The following is a 27521-nucleotide window of genomic DNA, read 5'->3' as shown; positions in this document are numbered from 1 at the left end:
AGGCGTGTAGTGAACAGCTGAGCGCGAGCCGGAGCGGAGTCCCGAGCGACTTGCACGTTGGACGCACTGAAGTCCGCTTAATCTGACCGTTTCAGGACAAAAACAACACTGTCATCACGTGGGACTTAAACGTGCATTGGACAGTTATTGCGGTAAGCCATGACACTCATTTGTTGTTGTAATGTTTTACTTGCCAGGACGATAAATATTCACGGGAGTGCGTCGATTATCACTTGTGTTGTGAAACCGGAATTGCGGAACTTACTACCGCGGAAAATAAGTTTTATTTATTAAACGTGGATTATAAAAGCAACTAACTTAGCAAACGTTATGCCATCTTTACCATAGAGTTTTAATAGGCTAATGATCATATTCTATTAAAAAAATGTTTTCCATGCTGAATCTCAAATAATAATAATAATAATAATAATAATAATAATAATAAGCTGTATGCTCTATAATTACAACGTTTGCTCAATATTGCGTTTTAAATGCCGTTGGTATGCCCCATTTGTTCAGGAAGCTGCTCCTGTCAGCTGCTGGGCATTTCCTCATTTCCTCACCGACCACCAAGGAGCTCGTGCCCTAAATGCCCAGCCTCAGTCACTAGCCTCAAACCCATAGTTGGTAAACCACAGGTGAAACTGACAGACTAATGAAAAAAAGAAAAGAAAAAACCCCTCATGTTAAGGCATGCCTACTATGCGTGAGCTCTCCTGCATCATGGTAATGTATGGTAATGTTTGGTAGTGTTCATTTTCACATGTTTCTCCTCTTGACTCATGCCATGCAATTTTTTAATTTTTTTTGAAACACTTGTGAAAGAAGTTGCTGCAACATCATTTCCAGGAAACTGTTAGAGATGATGGTAAAATTCTGCTACTCTGCTGCTTTGTTGCCTAACTTAAAGGAAACATGTACAGTGTTGCACCTAGATTACCACACTACACATTATAGTGTATTATTAAACTGCTGGGAAAATAACGTTTTAGGATTCAGTGCTTTATTCATGACACTTTGGTCACATTAACCAAAGATTCTTTGCATAGGTTGCATCTTGTAAGCTTTATCGATAAAACTGTTTAGAAGTGCTCAGACACAAGGCGCTGGTGGATTGTCCCTCTTTTCTCACTTTCAGATTGTCTTGATTTTCTCCCATAGACAGCTCTATGGTCTTCATGTTGGTTTATCCTGTTTAACAACAAATGCAGTCTTCACATGCAGAACTCAGGGTACAATGCAAGAACAGACAATCAGAGCTATTAATTGTTTAAGTAGTCAGTCTAACGGGGCACACATAGGCAACAAAAAACAGTATATCAATATTTTTTGGATCATTTGAAAAATGGGTGGGTTCAAACACAAGTAGTTTACATGAAAATTTCAGATAATGGAACCTGAAATCCTGATGTGTAATCTCAAATGTCTTTATTGCACAGCAAAAACAACAAAAATGGCTTTACTGTTACAATACTTTTAAAGGCTTTTTTATTTATGTATATGTGACTTATACAATAAATTGCCAAAAGTTTTGGGACGTCTGCCTTTACATTCACATGGATGTAATATGGAGTTGTCCCGCCCTTTACAGCTATAACAGCTTCAACTCTTCTGGGAAGGCTTTCCACAAGGTTTAGGAGTGTGTTTATGGGAATTTTTGACCATTCCTCTAGATGAGCATTTGTGAAGTCAGGTACAGATGTTGGACGAGAAGGTCTGGCTCACAGTCTCCACTCTAATTCATCCCAAAGGTGTTCTATGGGGTTGAGGCAGGCCAGTCAAGTTCCTCCACACCAAACTCACTCATCCATGTCTTTATGGACCTTGCTTTGGTCACTGGTGTGCAGTCATGTTGGAACAGGAAGGGGTCATCCCCAAACTGTTCCCACAAAGAGCATGAAATTGTCCAAAATGTCTTGGTATGAAGCTGAAGCATTAAGAGTTCCTTTCACTGGAACTAAGGGGCCGAACCCAACCCCTGAAAAACAACACCTGAATTCAATGATTTGGAGGGGTGTCCCAAAACTATTGGCAATATAGTGTATATTATTATCTCCCTCACACACACACACACACACACACACACACGTCATTATGAACCTTGCTACTAACTAGAGTGGGACCATGCAGCAGTAAAAAAAAAAAAAATTTCTATATTCAGAAACAAAAATCTATTTCCAGATATAGTGCATTCATGACTATTTTTCACTCTTATTCCTAAGTAGAAGGATTTCCCAGGGAAATTTTCCCAAAATGTAAAAAAAATTCAATATCATTTTGCTTTCCTGTGCTGAGAAACATAATAAAAGTCAGTGTAAATGGAAACCTTCTGAACGCACGTCTGAGCGACTGAGAACCATCTAATAGCACTGGTATCAGTTTCATTGTTATTGTTTCCGTAAGACGGCCTTGCTGTTATAAAGTAAATATGCGTAATACCAATACTGTAGAGTTATGTTTCCTGAATTTTATGATTGTGTGTAATGGAATATTACAATATTATCATAGCAATAACACTGACAGGAATGATGAACTAGACCTCTGTACAATAAGTTCAATGGAAAATCTTAGCTTGACAGTTACTGGAGCTTTCGTGTTGTTGTTCTCACAGATTTTGATTTAAAATGAAAATCATGTTCTGTCTAGATGTATAGTATAGTGAAATGCTGAATACTTATTCATTAGAATCACAGATTCTTATCTTTTAGAAACATGTCCTTTGAACAGCACATTTTGCTGTGGGCTGCACGTTTGATGTATAATGTGACCTTTGCAAATTCCACATTTAGTCTCTGTGAAGAACTAAACATTTGATCACTTTTCCATTTACATCTGCAATCCTGGCTATAGCTGCATTTTGGGTTAGCTCCACCCCTTCACCTATTTAGAGCCACCCACCACCAACTTGCTAAAAGTAATGAAGTGTTTGTAGTAAAATAGTAGTAATCTGTAATCTGAGAATTTTACTCAAGAAACTTAGTTTTGATCTGGAAATTAATTTCTAAAATTTGGACCTCGTTAGTGCATTTACATCTGGATATATTTAACAGTAGAATAGCTCCACAGATTTCAGTGTAACTTACAAATCACTAAAGCTAGACCAAAGCTTTTCTACTTATCTGCTATATACTATTACTACACTAACAGACAATTTTGAGACAAATGCCCACTTGAAACGATCTAATTCTCCTTTGCACATAGTCAGAGCATCCAGCTTTATACACAGCCATGCCTCATGACTGGCAAGTTTCACCATTCTTTAAAAAATGTTTCTTGTATTATAACACAAAAAATAGCAAAGTAGAACATTATACAGACACAGTAGTCGGCAGGTTACTACCTTGAACCTGTGAACTGAATCATATTTCACAATTTTCCTGGGTTATATTGTGTAATCTGTGTGCAACTATGTGTAAGTCTTGCTTTCTAAAAAATATTCCTTTCAGTAGTTAATAGTTATTCTGGACGTATAAAGTGATGGAGAGAGACTTGAACTATTTGCTGTTGAACAATACTGTTTTTCAAGTGTGTACTCATCCTGTAGGGTGTATCTTCCGTTTTTTCTTTTTGATTGAACACATTTCCTTTGAAAAGAGAGAGAGAGAGAGAGAGAGAGAGAAATAAAATAAAGAAGCACATCCCACAGCCATACTCTGACTGCTTGAATAGGAAAGTCTGCATTTTCTTTCCAGGCTGTTTTTCTTTCTATGGGTTAGACCACAGCCTCTTTGCAAACAGCTAGTCATACATAATCATAGACTTGCTGTGAAAATGATGTGTTGGTACGCACTGATGTGTCACGGACTGATTGATCACAGTGGCTGAAAAGAGCCGTGCACAAAAGCAATAGGAGCGGCATGTACCACAGTACCATTCAGAGGCTGAGGCAAGAAGAATGGTCTTGTTCTGTCAGAGACATGGCTCAGTGGTGCAAACAAAACTCACAAAGTGTAAATATTCCTTTTTGGGGTTTTTTTTAAGACCATGCGGTGCTAGAAATTACTGAGACGAAGCAGGGTACTTAATGAGCAGCAGGGTCAAACGTTTATGGGCAATTTCTGAAATTGGTGTTAGTGATTATCATAATGGTTCATTTACAAAAAGGAAACAGATTAATATTGCAACAGCTTCAAACATGAGGGTGCAAAGAGTTGAACGGGTTTAGCAATAAATTATCCCAGATTTGATGTATATAGGGACTAGACAAGGATATTGCAAGATTGTTAGATATTCTAGTCTTCCTAGTGTTATATTACCATATGTATATCTCATTGTAAGGGATATCAAGGTAAGAGCTCCTGCTCTCAGCAGACTACAGAAAGATCACTTATGCCACTGGCCTTGCCATAAATATATAAAAAAATATATATTCAATTAGCTGTGAAAGGATGGAAGGGCGTTATACAAATCTTTGTGAATTTGTTTCGGCTTTATAGGTGTTTGAATTGAGTCTGACCTTGTCCTTCAAGATGTACCTTTCGTTCCGGAAATTGAATCCGTAATGAAGTGTGTTTGTGTGTGTGTGAGTTCCTACTGCTGGCAGAGCAGTTAGACTGATCAGATTCAACTAAACTGATATGATGTGTACGCTTCAATCATTTAAATATTGTCACACTTATTTTTAACCCCTTATAATCCCATGATCCTTGGAATCCTTCCTTGGACCACTTATGATAGATACTGACCACTGCAGACCGGGAACACCCCACAAGAGCTGCAGTTTTGGAGATCCAGTGGTCTAGCCATCACAATTTGTCCCTTCGTCACAATCACTCAAATCCTTACACTTGTCCATTTTTCCTGCTTCTAACATCAACTTTGAGGACAAAATGTTCACTTGCTGCCTAATATATCCCACCCACTAACAGGTGCCATGATGATGAGATCATCAGTCTGATTCACTTCATCTGTCTGTGGTCATAATGTTATGCCTGGTCAGTGTATGGCCAAAAGTTTAAAAAAAGTCTATATTTATAATGCCCTTTTGCTCTTTTAATAACCTCCACCCTTGTGGGAAGGCTCTTCTTTTTTAGCTAGATCATAGATGTGGGGATTTTTGTTCATTTAACCACAAGAGCATTAGTGAGGTCAAGGGGCTGTAGGGTTGAGTTCAATGCTCTGTGTAGGCTACTCAAGATCTTCAAAGCTATCTGTAGCACACCGTACCTTCCTGGGCCTTTTTTTTTGTTATGTGACATTGTCATGTGTACATGTTAGGGCTAGCCCCTCTTAGTTCCAGTGAAATTGTAAAGCTGCAGTATGCAAAGCTATTCTCGTACAACTCTTTATCAGTTTGGTGAAGAACCACAAGGTGTGATGGTCAGTTGTCCACAAGGTGTTTAGCCATAAAGTGCACTTATGAAAATATTAGCTTTCTGCTCTGAAATATTCCTGAAAATATGGACTAGTTCTCATTATTATATTATTATATTACTTTGGTATTTTTATGTCTCACCCAAAATGTTTTTTGTTTTTTTTATCATGCTCTAAATGACTCATCATAGACAACTAGTTAGGTGGGTGTTAGGCAGCCTACAAATATGCAGACTTTTCCTATGATTACTGTCCAAAATAACACGATATACATCCAATTGCTCTGTTTTTAAAACTGAGTGCACAGACATGTAAAAAAAAATTCTGTGGTTTGGTGTTTGTTTGTATTCACATAGCCACATACCCAAGAACTCTACATGTCATCGTGCCTCTGAGAAAGATTCTGATTCACATTTGCAAAAATTCGATGACGTTTAAGGTTGACGCAAAACCTTAAATCTACAATTGTCCTACATGTAAGACTATGATTATTAAGAGTATTATTACTTATTGTTAAACTAGTTTACTTAATATACACTAATCAGGGGTAACTTTATGACCACAGACAGGTGAAGTGAATAAGACTGATGATCTCCTCATCATGGCACCTGTTATTGGGTGGGATATATTAGTGAACATTTTGTCCTCAAAGTTGATGTGTTAAAAGTAGGAAAAATGGACATGTGTAAGGATTTGAGCGAGTTTGATGAAGGGCCAAATTGTGATGGCTAGACCACTGGATCAGAGCATCTCCAAAACTGCAGCTCTTGTGGGGTGTTCCCGGTCTGCAGTGGTCAGTATCTATCAAAAGTGGTCCAAGGAAGGAACAGTGGTGAACCGGCGACAGGGTCATGGGCGGTCAAGGCTCATTGATGCACGTGGGGAGAGAAGGCTGGACCGTGTGATCCGATCCAACAGACGAGCTACTGTTGCTCAAATTGCTGAAGTTAATGCTGGTTCTGATAGAAAGAGGTCAGAATACACAGTGCAGGACGGGTCAGGGCTGTTTTGGCAGCAAAAGGGGGACCAACACCATATTAGACAGGTGGTTAAAATGTTATGCCTGACTGGTGTATATTTGCTATAATTATTGAGGTAGGCATCATAGATGTTGTATACATTTACATTTCTGGCATTTGGCCTTGCTCAGGGGACCAGCAGTGGTAGCTTGGTGGACCTGGGGTTCAAACTCACAACCTTCTGATCAGTAGTCCATCACCTTAACCACATCCCCCAGTATATGCACTGACAAGCCATTGGACTGACATTCACAGCTTCTGTGAGGTTAAGAGCAGCTCTTTGCTCACTGCCTCTATATTTATAAAGTGTCTGCGTAATCGGTAGAGGAGAACCGTACCAGAACAGCTGGCACACCTCAGCTCATACCAACAAATCCTAGCTGCAAGTTTGTGACCATAAACGGACAATGTTTACCTGATTACAGGTATTATTATGAGAATTGTTATATTGTCACTGCGATATCCGGGCTCGGGCTTGAAACGCTGTAATTGCAAGTGGGCATAAATATTGGAACCCATTTTCAAATATGCAAAGTTTGCAATAAGGTTTGGCTTCCAACTCATACATGAGTATCAGTGGATCAGAAAGTGCACTGCATATCTACAGTATATATCCATAGATAATCACTCCGCAAAATGACTGTGCAATTAGACGTGTTATACTTGAGATGGGAACGTGAGATCAACATAAAGTATTTTCAAGTACTTGAAAATACTCTGCTAGGTTTGGACACACTAGGCTGAGAGTGTGTGTGTGTGTGTGTGTGTGTGTGTGGGGGTGGGTTTGGGTGGGTGCATGGGTGTGAGAGAGAGAGAGAGAGAGAGAAAGCAAAGTGCTTCATATATTTGACATTTTGATAAAGGCTTGTGGTTAAAATAGTGAAAGGTCTAACGCACTATTTTCTGAGTAAAACCCTCATCATGAAGCAGACTGAGAAGATGTAGACCGATTAGTCTTTATAATCTTAAGCTTTTTAACACTTTTCTGGTCGTCTATTTTATTGTGTTAATGTTTTCATCCTTATGAACATGTATTATAGAAATTTACTACCAGACATTGGACTGGCAGTGTAGAAAGATGCTCCTGGTGTTCACCAGTGTGCTGACTTTGAAACAAGCGCTGCATTGGGTAGCCATTATGGCTAATTTGCTGAAGAGGTGGGTCCTGAGAGCAGCACTGAGAGCTGGGCTGAAGTTATTAGATGTGGTCAGAGGGGTTGTGGTAAAGGGTTGTCTCAGGGAGGGGGTGCTGCTATTTTTAAGCCTGTCTGCTCGCTTTCCCACACTGGTGAGGAGCCAGGAATGTAATATGGAGATCTTGTGCTAAATCAAACAGGATTTGGTGTAATAGATTAATATTTATCAATACATATATTGATTCTCCAAACATTATTCATTTTTACTGTTTATTCTCATGAACGTTGATAAGGTTGAATGCGTGTCTACCCTTAGATTTTAATCTAGAGACAAATATGATCAGATAATCATCTAGCTCAAGTCATTGCTTTTTTATGAAAGTCGCCTCCAGTGCACTGCTGCTTTATATTGAGCGGCTTGCGTATAAAGGAAATTAAGGAGTGATTTCAGCCTCGAATGCTCAGTTCGACTAATTGGCCACTTAGGAATAACCACAAAGAGGAACATTTTCCTATCTAGCTGAACATCAAAATAATGACACGAAAATTATACGCTTTGTGCATTGCTAGCCGTCTTATACTTGCTGTTTGGTCACAGGAAGTGATTTGAGATGACCGTGAAAGGAATGTACTTCCTCTTGCTAGCAAGTTCCTTAATACCAGTTGTGACCTTGAAATAATATAGGTCTAACTATTAAACAATGAGTTAAATTATATTTATGTTGTTTATATGGTGGTTGTCTGAGACAGTCGACGATCCCTTTATTGTTATTTGGGATAGAGCAGAAATTTGGATGGTTTCAGGGTCATCTCATATCTGTCCTTAGATACTTTTAAACGTTGACTGTTGTAGGTCTGAATTCTGGACATCAAATCTTTGATACTTAATATTTTCAAGCCATACAGTAGTCTGCTAGATTCAAATGTCTGATGTTGATCCTTGGGCCTTGTCTGATGTCTTTTTGAGCAACTCACCCACATATGTGTTTTCTGTGGATATAAAATAGCACATTCCTTTGCGTGTCAGCCTTTTACAAGAGCTGCCAGGCTGCTAGAGGCTGACACACAGCATATAGATGAAAGAGAGAAGCTCGGTGTCAGTGTGGATCAGCTCTGTGTGACCAGCTGGCCTTCAGGAGTTTCACAGCTGTGACAGGCATGCAGCTCTGGCATTGCAACAACACTTCAGGCCATGACAGTGGATGCAATTCACACTGACAGCACTTCTAACACCCACTCACACACACTCTCACGCGATCATACACACACTGTTGTAGTCCTAGTTGTTGTTCACTATTATGTGACAAATCTGTTTTGTGCGTAAACATGTATATCTTTCAGTTCAAACTGATTTGCAGTTTCTTATTGCTGTGTACATTTCTATTGATCATCCTAATTAGTAAGTGTAAGTATAGTCTAGGGCACATTGATATTTTAAGAGACGTTTGGCTCCTTGCTGGAACAGGAATAGCTACTAATTCTGGTCAGTTTATAACTGAATATGTATACCGATCAGCCATAACACTGTGAGCAGTGAGAGGTGAAGTGAATAAGACTGATGATCTCCTCATCATGGCACCTGTTAGTGGGTGGGATATATCAGGCAGCAAGTCAACATTTTGTCCTCAAAGTTGATGTTAGAAGCAGGAAAAATGGACAAGTGTAAGGATTTGAGCGAGTTTGATGAAGGACCAAATTGTGATGGCTAGACCACTGGATCAGAGCATCTCCAAAACTGCAGCTCTTGTGGGGTGTTCCCGGTCTGCAGTGGTCAGTATCTATCAAAATTGCTCCAAGGAAGGTAACAGTGCTGAACTGGTGACAGGGTCAGGGGCGGTCAAGGCTCATTGATGCACGTGGGGAGAGAAGGCTGACCCGTGTGATCCGATCCAACAGACGAGCTACTGTTGCTCAATACACAGTGCAGGACGGGTCAGGGCTGTTTTGGCATCAAAAAGGGGACCAACGCAATATTAGTTATTATGTTTTGCCTGATCGTTGTTTGTGTATATATATATATATATATATATATATATATATATATATATATATATATATATATATATATATATATATATATATTCTATTACTATGTTAATAACAATAATTCAAATCATAATTGAGATGATTTTTTTGAAAAGTTACTCGAATTTCACACATAATTTATCAGTTCCTAACCCTCTAGCTATTTCTCTCTTATCAGACAGCAGCTACCACCCAGGGAGGATGAAGTCTAACATGCGCTTCCTCCCAGATATGTGAAGCCACTACATATTTTCAAACTGCTGCACCTGTTACGTCACAGTCCAGCGAAGGAAAATGATAACTCCCCTTCCTTATGGGTATCCCAGATACCCATAATTGGTTAGTATCACTCTGATTGACAGGACAGAGAGAGAGAAACATCATCCCTCCATGAGACAGCCATTTTTGCTTTCTTGGACTCCCAGCTCCAGACAGCTATGGCACTGTTAGGATTCGCATTAGCATTCTCCTGACTAAAGGCATATTTTATCTGCATCATTAGTCTCCTTTCTCTTTTTTGCTTCTTGATTTTATGAGCCTTACCATGCTGAATTAACAACGCGTCAAAAAGTACGTAAAGGAAATTAATTAGTGGTTTGTAAAAATAAATAAATAAAATCTATGGCCGCCTAAGTACACCAGCGTCATCAATGAACAATTATACCATAAATAGATTAGAGGAGAGAAGGTCAAAATGCTCTGCAGTGCTAAAGTGGCCTGTTTCGCACTGTCAGCTCTTACGTGCGTGGGTGTGAAAGTACTTAGTGGGTGTGTGAGTGTGTGTATATATGCATGACAGAATAGTTGAAGGCCATGGAGCTTCTCCCTGTTTATCATAGCTGGCTAAGTATCTTATCTTAAACACACAGTCTTCTCACATCGGCTCTCCCTTCAGTTCAAAAACTAAATTTTCCATGTGATTGTGCACTGTGTAGACAAAAACGTAGACTTGGTGCTATGGAATTGACATTAAATCTCTTGCAAAGGAGCTTCTTTTCTGGTTATGTTTCAGTTTTTAATGTGATACACTAAATTACTCCTCAACTCTTTATTTTATTTACTGAAAGCATGTTAGTGACAAGAACGTGATGACACAAATTGCAAATATACTAATAAATTGTGTATTTTTTCTCCAGTCATATATTATAGTATTAAAGTCTGGTTCATGAAGCATGTTCAATCTACAACACTATTTGTGAGTGTATTTCCGCGTGTTTTAATTTTTTTAAATCTACAACATAAGCTTGCATACAAACTCTACAATTAGAATTCATTTAACAACCTCCTCAGTTTTACCTTGTAGTGATCTGAAGCTTCATGCACTGCTCTTGTGGTTTCTGTAAGTTTCTGTCTGTTTGCCTTGTTAGAGGGTAAAGAGCAGCTGCAGCTAGAGTATTTCATGTGCACTCTTCTCACTTCTTTGTTCTTGACTTTTGACATATATCTCTCTTCTTGTTTTCTTTTCTTGATCTGTTTAGACTGAAATGCAATTAAAATATGAAAAAGACGCTTTAACTCGGTATGTTGAAAATACATGTTGCATGTGTGCTAAAAATAACTTATCATTATACGTTGTGTGATCTGTATCTCAGTGTATAGGTTTAGCAACAAACTGCCAGCAAAACAGTGGAAAAATCGCCTTTTACATCTGTTGAACATTTTAAGACTTTTTGAGCAGTGTTAATGTCATCTGATCAGTTTGAAACGCACAATAGTTTAAAAAAAGATACCACCCAATACATAATACCTGCAAAATCACAGAAATATTTATTAATATTTCAGACAACAGTTTCAGATTGGACAGTTCTATTTGGATTCAGCCTATTTTGATTGTGGCTTCCTTAGAAACTTCCATTGATCAAAGAAAAACAAATGTACACTCACCAGGCACTTTATTAGGAACACTATACTAATACTGTTTAGAGCCTGCCTTTGCTTTCAAAAAACTCTTGATTCTATGTGGCATGGATTCCACAAGAAACATTCCTTTGAGATTCTGGTTCATGTTGACATAATTGCATCATGCATTTCCTGCAGATATTTTTTTCAGTAAACTTTCATGCTGCAAATCTTCCATATCCCAAAGGTGTTCTATTGAATTCAGATCCTGTGCCTGGGCAGGCCATTGAAAAAAAAAACAATGAACACTGGTGCATTATCATGCTGCCAGTAGCCATTAGAAGAAGGGAAATTTGTGGTCATGAAAGAATGCACATGGTCAACAATAATACTGAAATAGTCTGAGGCATGCAAGGAATGAATGATTGTGCCAACAGAACCTGCCCCACACCATTACACAACCTCCACCAGCCTGGACTTTTGACACGAGGCAGGTTGTGTCCATGGAGTTCATGTTCTTGGTGCCAAATTCTGATCTTGCCATCTGTGTCTCAGCAGATATTATGATTCATCAGAACAGACTATGTTTTTCCAGTCTTCAGCTGTCCAGTTTTTATTGACTGTATGCTCATTGCAGCCTCAGTTTTCTGACAGAAGTGGAACCCAATTGCTGTTGTAGCCCAACCACCTCAAGGGTCAATGGGTTGTGCATTCTGAGATACTTGTGTGGTCACCACAATTGTAATTGTAGAGTGTTTATCTGAGTTACTGTAGCCTCTCTGTCAGCTCGAAACAGCCTGGTCATTCTCCGTTGGCCTCTCTCATCAGCAAGGCGATTCCAAGTACTGACCAGTGGATTTTTTCTTTATTGTACCATTCTTAGTAAACTTTAGAGACTGCTGTGCTTGAAAATTCCAGGAGATCAGCAATTATAGAAATACTCAAGCCTGCCCATCTGGCGCCAACAGTCATGTCACGGTCAAAACCACTGAGATCACTTTTTTCTCTCCTCATGGTGGTTGATGGGATGTGAACATTGCCCGAGGCTGATGGCTTGTATCTGCATGATTTGATGCATTATATTGCTGCCACCTGATTGGCTGATTGGATAACTGCATGAATGAATAATTAGTGAGTGTATTTTATCTGAAATGGCAGATACTCAGCAGTCTTTTTTTTTTTTTATTAATAGTCATATAAAAGCAATTTTGCATTCGCAGTCAAGCTGTCCTGCACAGCTGTGAACATCTGCAGCTAAATTTCTGACCCAGAAAAATTTGAACAGTCTGAAATGAAGAAACCAACCAGGTCCATTGCACATTAAAGTTTTTCTAAGGTATCTTTAACATATATATATATATATATATATATATATATATATATATATATATATATATATATATATATATATATATATAGGTGTTTTTCTTAAACAGTGTACATTTATTGTCAGTTCATGATACTGGGGATTGAATTTTTAACACACTACCTAATATCAGCCTATTTTGATTGTGAACTAAATGAACCCTATCATGCAGAGGAAGCACATTTGCCTATATATGCCACCTGCAGCACACTAAAATACACTGTGTTTGTATTGCACTGAGATCTACATTTGAAACTAGATCTTTGGCATGTACACCTACACTGTGTACAAGCTGCTGGAAAACACCTTTCCTTGTCCAGGGATTTGTCGGGAAGGCCCCACCTAGTATTTGTACTCTCATGCACTAGTCAAAAAACAGCTCTTTCCTGTCCTTGCAATGCTTTCACTTCCAGTTGCTCCAGCGCTGTTATTTTTACCAACGCCCAGCCCGTCTGGAGCCTTGCGAAAGCCTTTAGTTACTGTAAATTATTGAAAGGCACCTTGTCTTGGCACGCTGTCGTGTCATCATTAGAAATGAACTGGGACTTCTTCACTGGCTTGAAAGATAGCACTGTGTGGTGCACTTCACATCTGTTTGCATGGTGTGGGGAGAATCGGAGCAAAGCACAGGGTTTGTGTTGACCCTCTGTAGTGTGATGTGAGCTTGCAACAATGCAGCACACTGACTAGCTGGTGAGTTCATTCGGTCTCACTGCCTTGGGAAATTAAAAGAGATGTCTTTTGCCCTCTGTGAATGAATAGTGGCACAATCTATCCACTGTTAATGCACTGGCTAGAACTGGAAAGCTGTGTTTCCAGATTCACTCATGTATTGTTCGGAGACATGTTGTTGAGCTGAATGATGGGTTTATCAGTCTTTTATTCTTATTTGTGAATGAGTGTATTTGTGTATCAGTATTCTCACAGTAAATTGAAGATTACCTACTGGACTGGTGATTTTAATTCTTTGGTCTAGCCTAGTTTTAAGACGTCTTTTACTCTTCTGTTGTGTGCAAGGGTAACAGTAGTAAACAGTGTTGCAGCCTCATAGCTCTGCAGTCATGGGTTCATGCTTGAGGTCCCGTTACTGCCAGGGTCTTGTATGTTCTCTTCATGTCCATGTAGGTTTCCTCCAGGTTCTCCAGTTTCTTCTTACTGTCCAAAAATGTCAGGTGGTGGATTAACAACTCTAAATTGCTCCTGAGTGTGAATGAGTGTACAAGTGTACAAGTGTGTGTGTGTGTGTGTGTGTACACGTGTGTGGTGCCCTGCGATGAACTGGTGTCCCACCCAGGGTGTATTCCTGCCTTGTGCACTGTGTTTCCAGGATAAATTCTAGATCTAGATTTTAGATAAAGTGGTAATAATGGATGAATGAATTAATCTAAATTTGTTTTCTTTTTTTATCATCTGACCTAACATCCAACATCCTGAGCTGCTTAGTTATGTGTTTGGATTTTAATCAAACCTTAGTATTTCATAAGAGTATTTTGTTGTTCCTGCTGTTATCTAGCAGAGGAAATAAACTGTAGATAGATAAACTGTAGTGTGTGTTTCGAAACCTCTCATGATCTACAAGTTATTAAACATATGTAAGCCTCAGTTTCAGTTTACAAAGCACTTGTTCTCAAGGTTTCCTCTTAATATTGCCTCTGGGAGTTTTTCATTCCCACTGTTGCCTCTGATTTGCTCATTAGAGCTTTTACTCATACTGAATTTGCTGTCTTTTCATCTTGGTGGAATCCTGTGTTCATTTATTGTTAGAGACAAGCCTCAAAAATGATGAATGATGGATTAATTTTCCTTTTACCAAATGTATGAAATCTCTGTTTAAACCTTAAATGTATTCATGCAAATAAAAGACATTAACTAAATATGATTTGATGGCCTTTGTCTCCTCTTTCAGCCAGATGGGAAATGCGCTATAGGCACACCGGCATCATCTGTCTGCTGCCATGACGACGGGCTGCTGCAGCCACTTTCCTGAGGTGTTAATGGACCATTCAGATACTATGCCTCTCAGAAGCTCTACCGGACACGAGTCTGCGCCAATGGAGAGCTCAGACTGCTGTGAACCCGCCCTTCCAGGAAAAGCTATGGACTCTGACACTAATTCAGCGCATGAGGAGGCACAGTATTGGAGGCAGATGGCAGTAAAGGATGGACAACTTATGAACAGTGCAGTGGTAGCCAAACAGAGGTATGGAGGCAGTGTAAAATGCAGTGGAACTAAGTATTTATTGTTTTTAGGAATAAAGGTACTAATCTGTCTGTTTCCTTAGCACTGGATTGATCCCATCAAGAGTGAATGTTTCATCCCTTTATTATGTATCTTAATTGGGAAGATATACACTATATTGCCAAAAGTTTTGGGACACTCCTCCAAATCATTGAATTCAGGTGTTGTTTTTCAGGGGTTGGGTTCGGCCCCTTAGTTCCAGTGAAAGGAACTCTTAATGCTTCAGCTTCATACCAAGACATTTTGGAAAATTTCATGCTCCCAACTTTGTGGGAACAGTTTGGGGATGACCCCTTCCTGTTCCAACATGACTGCACACCATTGACCAAATCAAGCTCCATAAAGACATGGATGAGTGAGTTTGCTGTGGAGGAACTTGACTGGCCTGCACAGAGTCCTGACCTCAACCCCATAGAACACCTTTGGGATGAATTAGAGCGGAGACTGTGAGCCAGACCTTCTCGTCCAACATCAGTGCCTGACCTCAGAAATGCTCTTCTAGAGGAATGGTCAAAAATTCCCATAAACAAGCCTTCCCAGAAGAGTTGAAGCTGTTATAGCTGCAAAGGGCGGGACAACTCCATATTGCATTCATGTGCATGTAAGAGCAGATGTCCCAAAACTTTTGGCAATATAGTGTATTTGATGTACATCTTTGCCTAGTTGCACTTATTACAGTCTTGATTTTTGAGCTCTTGCACTCTCAGAAATAACGGTACCAACCTGTAATAAAGCTTTAAGTACAGTTTAAGTGGACAGAAGTGCCTCAGTGCTTAAGACATGAGTAACTGATTGAAAGGTCATGAGTTCAGCTCTTTCCTGTCTCAACTGTAAGTCACTTTGGGTAAAACGACAGTCAAATGAACTTGTATAATGCATCCAGTTATGCGCCTGTGTGCTGTAACATGATGAATCGGTTTAGTGCTCAAAATATATCTATATTCAGATTTAAATCAGTTTAATTTAAGCCACCCTGACCCTGGACCAGGCAGTAAATGAGGAAGTATGCATCCTGAATACAAAGTGGTTGCTTTGTGAGCTTCATATCTGACTGCTTGTAAAAATGTAAATGTACTTACAGGTTGTTTTATTGCGTCCCTTGAAGCTTTCTGGTGTCCTTAAAAACCTTTAAGCTTAAAAAAAGAGGTAACCTCCTGTAGTGTATAATACATAATCAGACAGCAGCTACCAACCAGGGAGGAGGAGGTCTAACATGTGCTTCCTCCCAGATATGTGAAGCCACTGCAGTCCCTATTGTACCTTAAAATATTTTACAAAGTCATATAATATATTCATGCTTCCAGGGGAAATATACTTACTTTTACAAAACCTGTTTCCTGGGTGGTGCCAGTGATAAGAAAACTTTATTTCTGAGGATGCAAGGGATCCGTAATCAATTAATGCATATGATGACAAAAGATAAACTTGATAAAAGAGACATAAAACACATATTTGTTCTCTTTAATGTGAAATCCAAGCAAAGTGTTACCATTACAGTGTGTAAACTCCAAACTCACAGAAAACAATTCTCTAGAAAGATTCCAGTTAAAATAAAAACAGTCATATTCTGTGAAGAATGAGATGTTTGAACAGCGTATTGTGTGAAAAGAAAAAAAAAAACATCTTTCTTCACTTCAGATTTTGAATAGAGCGAACATTTTGGGAGCTCATGCTGTCAGAGTCCAGAGTTGTCTTACCACAGGAGCTCAATAATTGAGCCCTGGTCCTCTAAATTTAGATCTTTGATTAACACGTCTGACAGTCGCTTTGTGATGCACGAGCGTAGCACATGCTTCAAAGTCCAGGCCTAGATATCCCTCCATTGCTCCTCCCCAAACACACCAGTGCCTTCAGCCAGCCTCAGCTGCCACAGCTGAGAAGGGCCATAATGCCCCAAGACTTGGCTTGCACACTGCTGTCTGGTCGCAGTCACATCCGTGTGTCTGTCTGCAGCTGAGTGAGGAGCTGAAATGTTTGCCATTCTGTATGTTCATAATAAAAGTCTACACAGCAGTAGCAGAAATATATGTAGAAGATTTTTTATGTATATTTTATTGGTCAAAATGATCAAGGATCAAACAGTAAACACAGAGAAGTGAGACAAAGAAAATGTATCGCATATCCGAGCAATCCTGGCTTTCAAAGACAGGATGTAGAGAGCAAAGGGAATTTTCTATTTTATTCAAATATCAAAGTTTTAATACATTTTTGAAATACACATGACATTTCAGCTGCTGATATTTACATAAAGTCAGGGAAAAAATCCATGGGTCTTTCATGGGTTCCTAAATCACATTGTTGTTTATCTTAAGGGCATATATTCTGTGCATTCTGAGGCTTTCAAATGACATTACATTTTAATTACATTTTAATTACATTTAATCAGGCTGACTGCCTTTTTTAATTGAAGCAATGTCTAATCACATTATTGCTCTAAATATACACTATATTGCCAAAAGTTTTAGGACGCCTGCTTCAACTCTTCTGGGAAGGCTTTCCACAAGGTTTAGGAGTGTGGTTATGGGAATTTTTGACCATTCCTCTTTAGAAGCGCATTTGTGAGGTCAGGCACTGATGTTGGACGAGAAGGTCTGTCTCACAGTCTCCACTCTAATTCACCCCAAAGGTGTTCTATCAGGTTGAGGTCAGGACTCTGTGCAGGCCAGTCAAGTTCCTCCACACCAAACTCACTCATCCATGTCTTTATGGACCTTGCTTTGGTCACTGGTGTACAGTCATGTTGGAACAGGAAGGGGTCATCCCCAAACTGTTCCCACAAAGTTTGGAGCATGAAATTGTCCAAAATGTCTTGGTATGAAGCTGAAGCATTAAGAGTTCCTTTCACTGGAACTAAGGGGTGGAGTCCAACCCCTGACTTCAATGATTTAGAGGGGTGTCCCAAAACCTTTGGCAATATAGTGTACATGTGACCAAAGACAATTCAGCCAGCTTCATCTAAATTCTGCAGTTCACAGTTCATTATGTTAAAATAAAAGAAGAATCCTAAAATTTGTGAATTTGAAAGAATTAAAAATGCTATTCAATGTAGAAATTTTAACAGTTACCAGAATGCTAGAGCAATAAAGTATAAGGCAACATTTCTTGTTAGGGTAAATGTTTTTTCATAGGTGAAAACAGGAAGGTTGATGGTGGCTTCAGTGGTTAGCACATTTGCCATAATTAGGGGCTGGATTCTCACCTCTGTTCAAGGTGCACAGGGTTCTCCACATGCTTCAAGGGTTTCCTTTGTTCACTTTGGTTTCCTCACCCAGTCCAAAGACATGTGTGGTAGCCTGATTAGCATCTCTAAATCGTCTCTGGTATATGAACGGGTGTATGTCTGACATACTCTGCTGTAGAAATAATAATAATAATACAATGTAGTGTATTAGAACCAGCTCATTAATGTAAACCTGTGATTGAATTACAGCCAGCAGTACTGTCAAAGCTGCTAGTTTAGAAGATTAATCAATCAGACTCAACAGTATCGTGGAATAAAGCAACTTACACAGTGCAACACTTATCTATTGCATTAATGTTATCACACCTTCGTATTTGTATTAATATTCTGAAGAGAAAGCCGATGTTTTAATCTCTTTCTCCCTTCAGTGTTCTAGTGGAGAGACCCATGTGTAGGATCTGCCATGATGGAGGGGGACAGGAGGAGTTGTTGTCCCCGTGTGAGTGTGCAGGGACGTTGGGAACTATCCATCGCAGCTGCTTGGAGCACTGGCTCTCCGCCTCCAGCACCAGCTTCTGCGAGCTCTGCCATTTCCAGTTCAGCGTACAGCGCAAGGCACGACCTCTCCTCGAGGTACGCTCACTTCTACAGAGGCTGTGTGGCCTTGTGGTTACACATCCTCTCATCTGAAAAAAAAAACTGTAGCTGGGGGTGTGAATGGAGAGAAATACTAGCTATATTTTTTTACAAGAATTTGTTTGTGTTTGTATCTTCATGTGTTTGTGTGAGAATTAGGCATGAAAGAAGAGAAAGAATGTATGTCTTTGTTGCGTCTGTGTGTGTGTGTGTGTGTGAGAGACTAGAGGCTCTGTAATGCACAGATGGAATGTGATGGCTGTGTGCGCACATACACACACACACAGAGAGAGAGAGAGAGAGAGAGAGAGAGAGAGAATAGATGCTGAAGTTAAAAACACCAAAACTATTTCCTCATAGCAGATTCATGGATAATCCGTATCATATTAAACATTTATTTCATTAAATAGTTTATTCAAATGGGATAGCACTTCTTAAGCAGCCAAGCTAAGCAGCTCACACGTCCAGAAATCTGTAAACGATGAAGCCTCCCACAAACAAATTTCCAGAATAATGAGAAGCCTAATATGCTGATTAACATCCTGGTGTTAAAGATCCCAAAGCCAAGATAAAAGCTTTTCCGATTTTAACGCATAATGTGCTCATTAAGTCTCCATTTCCATTTATGCGGGATAAGAAGAATTGTCTAGTGGGCAGAGCTTAAACGAGAGGCTCAGGGCTAATAGCCTGAGCTCACTAGCGTCTCCCTGCTGCGTGTCTGTGTCAGGTTACCAGAATGCATAATTGCAATGCAGCAGGGCTCAGCTCGGCCTATTTGTTAAGCATCTGCTTCCTAGTCCCTGCATATTCGCATGGCACTAATTACACTCACAGTGACAGAAGGCGGCCCACAGCAGCATTTTGCATAAACGTCTAATTTTACATTTTTATGAAAGCACAGGAATCGTTTTCCAGCCAGAAAAAAATTGTCGCCTTGTATCTCTGAGTTATGAAATATTAAAAGGCTGTCTTTCTCGGTGCGGTGTGGCGCTCGCTTCAGCTTCAGCAAAGAAGTATTTTCCTAATTTGAGATAATAATGTGACCACATCAAGCAGCACAAACATCTCTTTTAAATGGGTGTGTAGCCCATTTATAATGCTTCACAACACTTCCTTTTTTTTAAAGAGGAAGCTGACCATGCTAATAATATTCCTCTTATTTCATTTTCTTGTGGATAAAAATTTCTAGTTACAGAACTGATTAATGGGAAATTTGACAGCTCGCAGTTGCAGAAATTGTTGCTGTTGTATATTTCTTAAAAAGCTGTCTTAATGAAAACATTTCTGCCTCTGTGCAGTGGCTCCGTAACCCTGGGCTGCGTCAGGAGAAGCGCACGCTGTTCGGGGACATGGTGTGTTTCCTGCTGATCACACCATTAGCCACCATCTCGGGCTGGCTGTGTCTTCGGGGAGCTGTGGACCACCTTCACTTCTCCAGCAGACTGGAGGCTGTGGGTCTGATCGCTCTCACTGTAGCTCTCTTCACTATTTACCTCTTCTGGACCCTGGTTAGTATTACAAACACTGGCACATCTTGTGAAATAAAATGTTTCCTGTTAATTAATAGTGAGTGGTCAGTTTACTACGTAAGAGTTTCCTGTTCCAGGAAATTCAGGATGTTTTTTTCACAGTGACCAAAGAAAATACTTAAATACATACTTAGCCCTACATGATCCAAAGTTTTCTTAATAGGAGTAGCGCATAGTTGTGTAACACAATTTCCTAAGCCTCATACGTGTCTAGATTAAAGAAAAAGACATGGGAAAGATCATATTAACAAGTTGAACCTGAAGTTACGAGTAGGAAACTCGTAATTTTCTTCGAGCTCAGAGTTTCCAGGTTGGGGGCGTGTCAAGTCAGAAAGCATGGTGGAATCTTTTGTTTCAGTGTCTGTAATTGACGGTAAATTTGTTAAAAATTAACATTTACTCATCTCAGAAGGTGATTTCAGTTATTTTCAGTTACTATTTGTTTGGTGTATGAGGCAAGTTATCGAAATCCAAGTAGAGAGAAGTGGTTTAATTACGATATAAAAAGATTTCAGTGCTTCATAAGTTGATTCAGTAACATCTTTGTTCTGTATTTTATAAAAGTAGAGTTAAACCTTGCTTGATTTTTTTTGTGTAGTAAATTAACAGATGGTTCACCTCCATCTTCCTCTAACCAAAGTGACTTGAACGCACCTGACATCTCAGTGGACTTATATCCAGTCCAGGGTGTATTCCTGTCTCACATCCAGTGTTCCAAGGACAGGCATCAGATCCCCCACGGCCCTGACTAGAATAAATGTGTACCAATTACTGAAGATGAATCAATGAATTTAAGGAAGAAAAACATTATTTCTAATGGAAATTGTTGCTATGTGTCCTTGAGCTAACAATGAAATGTATGCTGAGAAAAGATTTTATCTAGTCTATGGTATAAGTATATGGACCTCTCCAGGTTGAAGGGATCTTGGGAACCAACAAAGGCAGCACTGTTGAGCATGTGCGGTGGATGAGAGAGAATCTGTAACGGATATGGGCTGGCCGCTGTTTGTTTGCATGACTGTCAGCACCGACAAAAATATGGCATAGCAATAAGGCCCAGAAGCATTCTTTTGATCTAGGACAGTAAGACAGAAAGTTGTGGTTCTGACTGAAGAGAATATGCTCTTGGCTAAGGGCCATTCGAAACCGCTAAGCAGCTAGGGTCTACCACTCATTAAATAGCCATCTCAGGCCAAGCACACTTTTACAGGGTACTGCACATTAGTGTCTGGAAGAAATGATTTCCATACAGGAAGCCTGCAGCAAATGTCTACACATCAGGGTAGTTAAGGACAAGGAGAAAGTGGAAAAGCCAGACACACCTGTCCCCCAGAGCCCACCTGCTCTTAACCTTGGCTGTCTGCCACCTGAGCTGCAAAAACAGATCCAAGATCTTTTTAGTTCTTTGGGATTTTAAGCTGCAACCGCTGACAATTGGGGTGGTACCTTCAGGGTATGTCTGTGTACCTGTATTTATTTTTAGAGGAAGGGTCAAGATCTTATTTTCCACATAGACAATTATATAGCGTGTACAACATGAAGACGAATGAAAACAAAGCCTACTGATGCTTAGACTGCGCATTTAAATAAAGAAAATATAGGACACTAATATTTATCAGGATGTAGAGAGAATAATGTGATAATATATACAGTAGAATAAGACAGAATGGAAAGTGATGTGTTAAATGTGCAGGTATGATACATGTACTAACAGTAAAATTGTAGTGTGCAGAATGTACACATCCTAAGGGATCTGTATGAGGGTGGATGGAGTCCTTAATGATTTCAGCAGCTCTGGACCTGCATGGTTTGGTGTGGATGATGTGCAGAGAGAGGGAGCAGACCCGGAGACACGCTCAGCTAGACGCAACACTCTCTGCAGGGCTTCGGTCCTGGGTTGAGCAGTAATTTGATGAGCATAAATAGATGACTGTTCTGGTCACACTGGGACTACTGACTATTTTAGTTTTCAGTTTTTAAGTGAAGTGACCTCTCCCAGTTGAAGACATTTTTGGATGAGTATTCAGTCAAACCCAAACAAAGGCACGATATACTGATGAACAAAAAAAAACCCATGCCTGTACAGGACCTGTTTTCTGATGTTCCTGTTGCCAGAAGCCAGCAGCCAGGTTGCACTTGTACAACATGAGATTGTGCTGATAGAAAATACTCAGTCATAATTGGGGAAAGTGAAACTGATGAGAAAAATTCCAAATCACTAGAACACGAATAGTGCAGTCATAAATATACACCGATCAGCCATAAGTGAATAAGACTCATGATCTGCTCATCATGGCACCTGTTAGTGGGTGGGATATATTAGGCAGCAAGTGAACATTTTTTGTCCTCAAATTTGAGCGAGTTTGATGAAGGAATTGTGATGGCTAGACCACTGGATCAGAGCATCTCCAAAACTGCAGCTCTTGTGGGGTGTTCCCGGTCTGCAGTGGTCAGTATCTATCAAAAGTGGTCCAAGGAAGAATTTAGTGGAATGAGCAATTCAGCTTTTCAGGATCATTTTCATGGAGCCTTGAGCACTATGTGCATTTTCCATAGCTCTGCTTTTACTTCCTACAGATGCCTCTGAACTTGTGATTGGGAGCAGCTCCAATATAAGAACATAAGGGCAAACTGCATCTACCCCTGTGAGACCCATTATTCTGCTCATAAAATGAGTGTTTAGTACTCAAGAGAGCGCTTAACTTTCTTAAATTTGATCTTTTTAATTCCCACCTGACTTGTCAGTACTTGCCCTCACAGCCCTGCCAATTTGTAGTCAGGCTTCAGCAAGGAAAAGGCAACATTCCAGCTGACTTGCTTTCTTCCCTTCCCTTCAAGAGTTCAGGGGAACAGGAAATTGAGGTTTCCTAAAGCCCATGGAGTGAATGCTCTGGCTAGAACATGTAAGTGGTGGAGACATGGACCAATTTCATGGCGTGTCATTATTATTGGGTCGCATTTGCTGTTGCTTTATGTTTTGATGGTGAAAACTAGTGGTGTCTAGTTATTTAGTGGTGTTACTAATAAACGTATTTCTATGGGTTTGTTTGCTAAATAGTGGTTTCTAACTTTCTAATAAAGCCTTTTCTCAAGTCAACTCAAGAAGCTTTTATTGGCATTTCAACCATATATAGCTGATGCAATACATAGTGAAATAAAACAACGGGACCTGGTGCTATAATTAAAAAAAAAACAAAAAAAACACAGAGCTAAGGACTAATAAGTAAGTTGACTTAGCCCCATAAAGTAGTGTGCAAGAGGAAGACGTGACAAGAAGACGAGACGTGAGAAGAAGTGCAGACAGACAATACAAAACACTACAGGACGGATACATAAAACACTGCCGACCAGTGTACAGTCCATATTGACCAATGAAAGAGGATTTGTAAACATACACCAACCAGGCATAACATTATGATCACCTGTCTAATGTCGTGTTGATCCCCTTTCGCTGCCAAAACAGCCCTGACCCGTCCTGCACTGTGTATTCTGACACCTTTCAATCAGAACCAGCATTAACTTCTTCAGCAATTTGAGCAACAGTCTGTTGGATCGGATCACACGGGCCAGCCTTCACTTCCCACGTGCATCAATGAGCCTTGACCAACCATGACCCTGTCACCGGATCACCACTGTTCCTTCCTTGGACCACTTTTGATAGATACTGACCACTGCAGACCGGGAACACCCCACAAGAGCTGCAGTTTTGGAGATGCTCTGATCCAGTGGTCTAGCCATCACAATTTGGTCCTTCATCAAACTCACTCAAATCCTTACACTTGTCCATTTTTCCTGCTTCTAACATCAACTTTGAAGACAAAATGTTGACTTGCTGCCTAATATATCCCACCCACTAACAGGTGCCATGATGAGATCATCAGTCTTATTCACTTCACCTCTCACTGCTCACAGTGTTATACCTGATTGATGTATGTACACATGCAGCAGTTGGTGGCGGCATTAAAGTGAATGTGCAAAAACACAGCATATAAACAGTGTTTATACAGTGAATGGTGCGGTAAACATTGGTGTATATTGAATGTGTGTGTGTGTGTCTTTCTGTTAAAGTAGGGTTCTACATAGAACCTTTAAGGGTTAACTCAGAGTCATGGTTTCCTCACTAAAGGTCACAGAGTTTTCCTTTCAAGCATTTGTAACATTTATATATATTTATGTGGGTGGACATAAGATGTGGACATCTGTAAGAATCACCTTAGTTTTATTTGTCATGTTCTTCATGTAACTATGTTATCTACAATCTAAATATAATTTCAAAGCATTTGTTTCTCTCACAGGAGACAGATTTATTCCAGGGAACCTCAATTCCCTCAAATGTCTTCCCTGCCATGATTTTCTCACTAAGCCTAGTGATGAACTAATGAATTATACCTGGTTTGTCTACACATGAAAATGAATAATCTGTGCTCAGGCCTCCGGGACTGTAGGGGATTTCTCGGTTTTATAATGCACAAATATGTTGAGGTATGGGCTTCCTCGTTCTCTGTTTACTTAACATTTTCTCGAAGTAGGTGGTTGTCTGTATTTTCTTCAGCAGTTTCACATGCTTGTTGTAATGCCCTTTAAGTTTTTTCAGTTATGATTCTGTAGTTTCTACTCTCCCACACAAGGCAAAAAAAGTATTTTCCCACACCAAGGTTCTGCCCATGTCCTTCCTCACACCCCAGTCAATCTTGTCACACCATATTTTTAGATTGCAATCAGATGTTGGAGCATAGTTGAAGAGCCCTTGAGAGAAAGCTCCTGCATGTGTAGCTGCCAGCAAGTCCAAATGTCTCTGAAATTAGATCTTGCTTACTAGTGCTTACGGATGTGCAAATAAACAAAGGTTGCTGCAGCTGTTTACTGACTGACTGATGGTTGTAGTGGCTGATTGCTGGTTGCATTAAAGGTTATGCATACAATATGAACGCATGTCATCTATGTAGAGAACAAATTAGACCTCTTTTGGCCTTCATGCCTAAGCAGCGTAATAGATCTAACCTCATTCCGTGCTCTTCTGTTACAGGTGTCTCTCAGGTACCACTGCCGTCTGTATAACGAATGGCGTCAGACTAATCAAAGGGTGGTTCTTCTGCTTCCCAAGTCCCACAGTGATTCAGTGGGGAATCCGTCAGTGACTGGCCTGCTGAGCGTAAAACGACCGTCCAAAGAATCTATAGTCTGACTGGTTTTTTTCTGTCTATATAAACTCTGAGGATTGTCCCGAGAAGAAGGGCCATGGACTGTGAGAAGAAACAGTGATGCTGACAACACTGATTCTCTTGCTGGATTCTGAAAAGGCTACTGAGGAACTATGGACGTGTTTCAGAGCTTTTGAAGGAAACCAGCTGCCTGTGGATTTCGTGTTGGAAAGTTGCTAACAATTAGTTGTGGATGGACGTTAAAGACTATTTAATACATTTCTTCTTGTTGATTATGTAACAGTATGGAGATCATGCCTTTTTATTTTGTTTTGTTTTTTTGACTTTATACCGATCAGGCATAACATTACGTGAAGTGAACAAGTCTGGGTATCTCCTCATCATGGCACCTGTTAGTGGGTGGGATATATTAGGCAGCAAGTCAACATTTTGTCCTCAAAGTTGATGTTAGAAGCAGGAAAAATGGACAAGTGTAAGGATTTGAGTGAGTTTCACGAAGGGCCAAATTGTGATGGCTAGACCACTGGATCAGAGCATCTCCAAAACTGCAGCTCTTGTGGGGTGTTCCCGGTCTGCAGTGGTCAGTATCTATCAAAAGTACCCTTTAAGTCCTGTATGTTGCGGGGTGGGGCCTCTATCTAGGATGTGCTGCTAACATCTTGGTGCCAGATACCACAGCACACCTTCAGGGATCTAGTGTCTAGAGTCCATGCCTCGACAGGTCAGGGCTGTTTTGGCAGCAAAAAAAAGGGACTGACACAAAATTAGGCACATGGTCATAAAGTTATGTCTGATCATTGTATATATATATATATATATATATATCCTGTCTGATGAATCTGTTAAGAAAATTTATGTGAGCCCACTTTCTGTTATTTTTTTAGACCTTTATTTGTTTCTCTCTCAAAAGACGTTTTTGAAATTTGTAAATGTCATATTTTTAGGTAAGGTTAACCTAGTAATGGAATCTGCAATATAAATGCTTTTTCTGCTTTTTCCGTTGTAAAATCACGGGTTATTATTTGTGTTAAAGTACCTCAAGCTCAGTAAAAGAGAAATATTCTGTCAGGCAACACTTTTAATTAACCTTAAAGAATGTTTTAAAAGAAAAATATTTGTCACTTAATAACATCATAGTTTAGATTCAAGAAATAAAAATCCTTAATTAACTTTAATTAAACGTGACAAAAAACTATTTTTTCCCCAGATGTGTATGGATGGGTCACATAATGATTAGCAACATTAACAGCTCATGGACCATGCTAGTGCATAAAAGACCACATGTCTGTACATAAAATGCTAAAATTATATCTAGATGCAGTTTTTCTTCTCACAGTCACTAACAGAGAAAGGAAACTGAGGAAGAACTGAGTAATAAAAATCACTTCAGTTTCTTTGAGAGAGTGAATTCGGAGGCTAAGCATGTTGCTAATTCGGAGGCTAACTGACATCACTGACTGTTATAAGACTGTCTGAGTCAAACTGGCCTAAAAAATAGCAGATGAATCATTTTTTTTCTGACATTAGATGACCAACACAGTACTTTCCTGAGCAGTTTACCACAGAAGATTAAAAGCTAACACTTTTGGATGCTGTTTGTAACAATCTATCAATAAATAAGGGTCATGTGCCTTTTCTGTGCTTGGACTGCATTCACTCATCCAAAAAAACAAACCTATCCTGAATGACTTTACATTTTTATAATGATCACTGATATCTGAGAATTGAAACACTTATTAAACACCATTATGCACCAACTGTGCTAACAATGTCACTCTGTGACACCAGCTCAACAAAACAACCGCGAACTTCTCACAGAAATACACTACATTGCCAAAGGTTTTGGGATGTTTGCCTTTACCTGCACATGAATGTAATATGGACTTGTCCCGTCCTTTACAGCTATAACAGCTTCAACTCTTCTGGTAAGACTTTCCACAAGGTTTAGGAGTGTGTTTATGGGAATTTTTGACCATTCCTCTAGTAGAGCATTTGTGAGGTCAGGCACTGATGTTGGACTGATGATGTTGGCTGACACACTGTACTTTTCTTCCAGTTTGGACATGTATTAGAGCA

At 39.7% G+C, this 27521-nt stretch overlaps 1 protein-coding gene across 3 annotated transcripts; it reads left to right on the top strand.

Moving 5' to 3' along the window:
* On the top strand, positions 1 to 27088 carry LOC131367258 (E3 ubiquitin-protein ligase MARCHF3-like). Of its 3 annotated transcripts, XM_058412576.1 has the most exons (6): positions 18 to 152; positions 520 to 726; positions 14605 to 14898; positions 18547 to 18751; positions 20053 to 20262; positions 25310 to 27088. In XM_058412576.1, exons 3-6 carry the CDS (start codon positions 14654 to 14656, stop codon positions 25466 to 25468), a joined length of 819 nt encoding a protein of 272 aa, XP_058268559.1. In that variant the 5' UTR covers positions 18 to 152; positions 520 to 726; positions 14605 to 14653; the 3' UTR covers positions 25469 to 27088. The 3 variants fall into 3 exon arrangements, with proteins under 3 accessions (XP_058268557.1, XP_058268558.1, XP_058268559.1); XM_058412574.1 differs by lacking the exon at positions 520 to 726 and having other exon boundaries at positions 1 to 152; XM_058412575.1 differs by lacking the exon at positions 520 to 726 and having other exon boundaries at positions 9 to 152; positions 14609 to 14898.
* The last annotated feature ends 433 nt before the right edge of the window (positions 27089 to 27521 follow it).

The sequence above is a fragment of the Hemibagrus wyckioides genome, linkage group LG16, assembly GCF_019097595.1.
Source record: "Hemibagrus wyckioides isolate EC202008001 linkage group LG16, SWU_Hwy_1.0, whole genome shotgun sequence".
NCBI classification, from domain to species: domain Eukaryota; kingdom Metazoa; phylum Chordata; class Actinopteri; order Siluriformes; family Bagridae; genus Hemibagrus; species Hemibagrus wyckioides.
This window is presented reverse-complemented; position numbering and strand designations above follow the sequence as displayed.

Coding starts and splice junctions, on each gene's coding strand:
- LOC131367258 (XM_058412574.1), top strand. CDS start 14,654: ATGACGACGGGCTGCTGCAGCCACTTTCCTGAGGTGTTAATGGACCAT. Junction 14,899..18,546: donor GCAGTGGTAGCCAAACAGAG/GTATGGAGGCAG, acceptor TTCTCCCTTCAG/TGTTCTAGTGGAGAGACCCA. Junction 20,263..25,309: donor TTTACCTCTTCTGGACCCTG/GTTAGTATTACA, acceptor CTTCTGTTACAG/GTGTCTCTCAGGTACCACTG.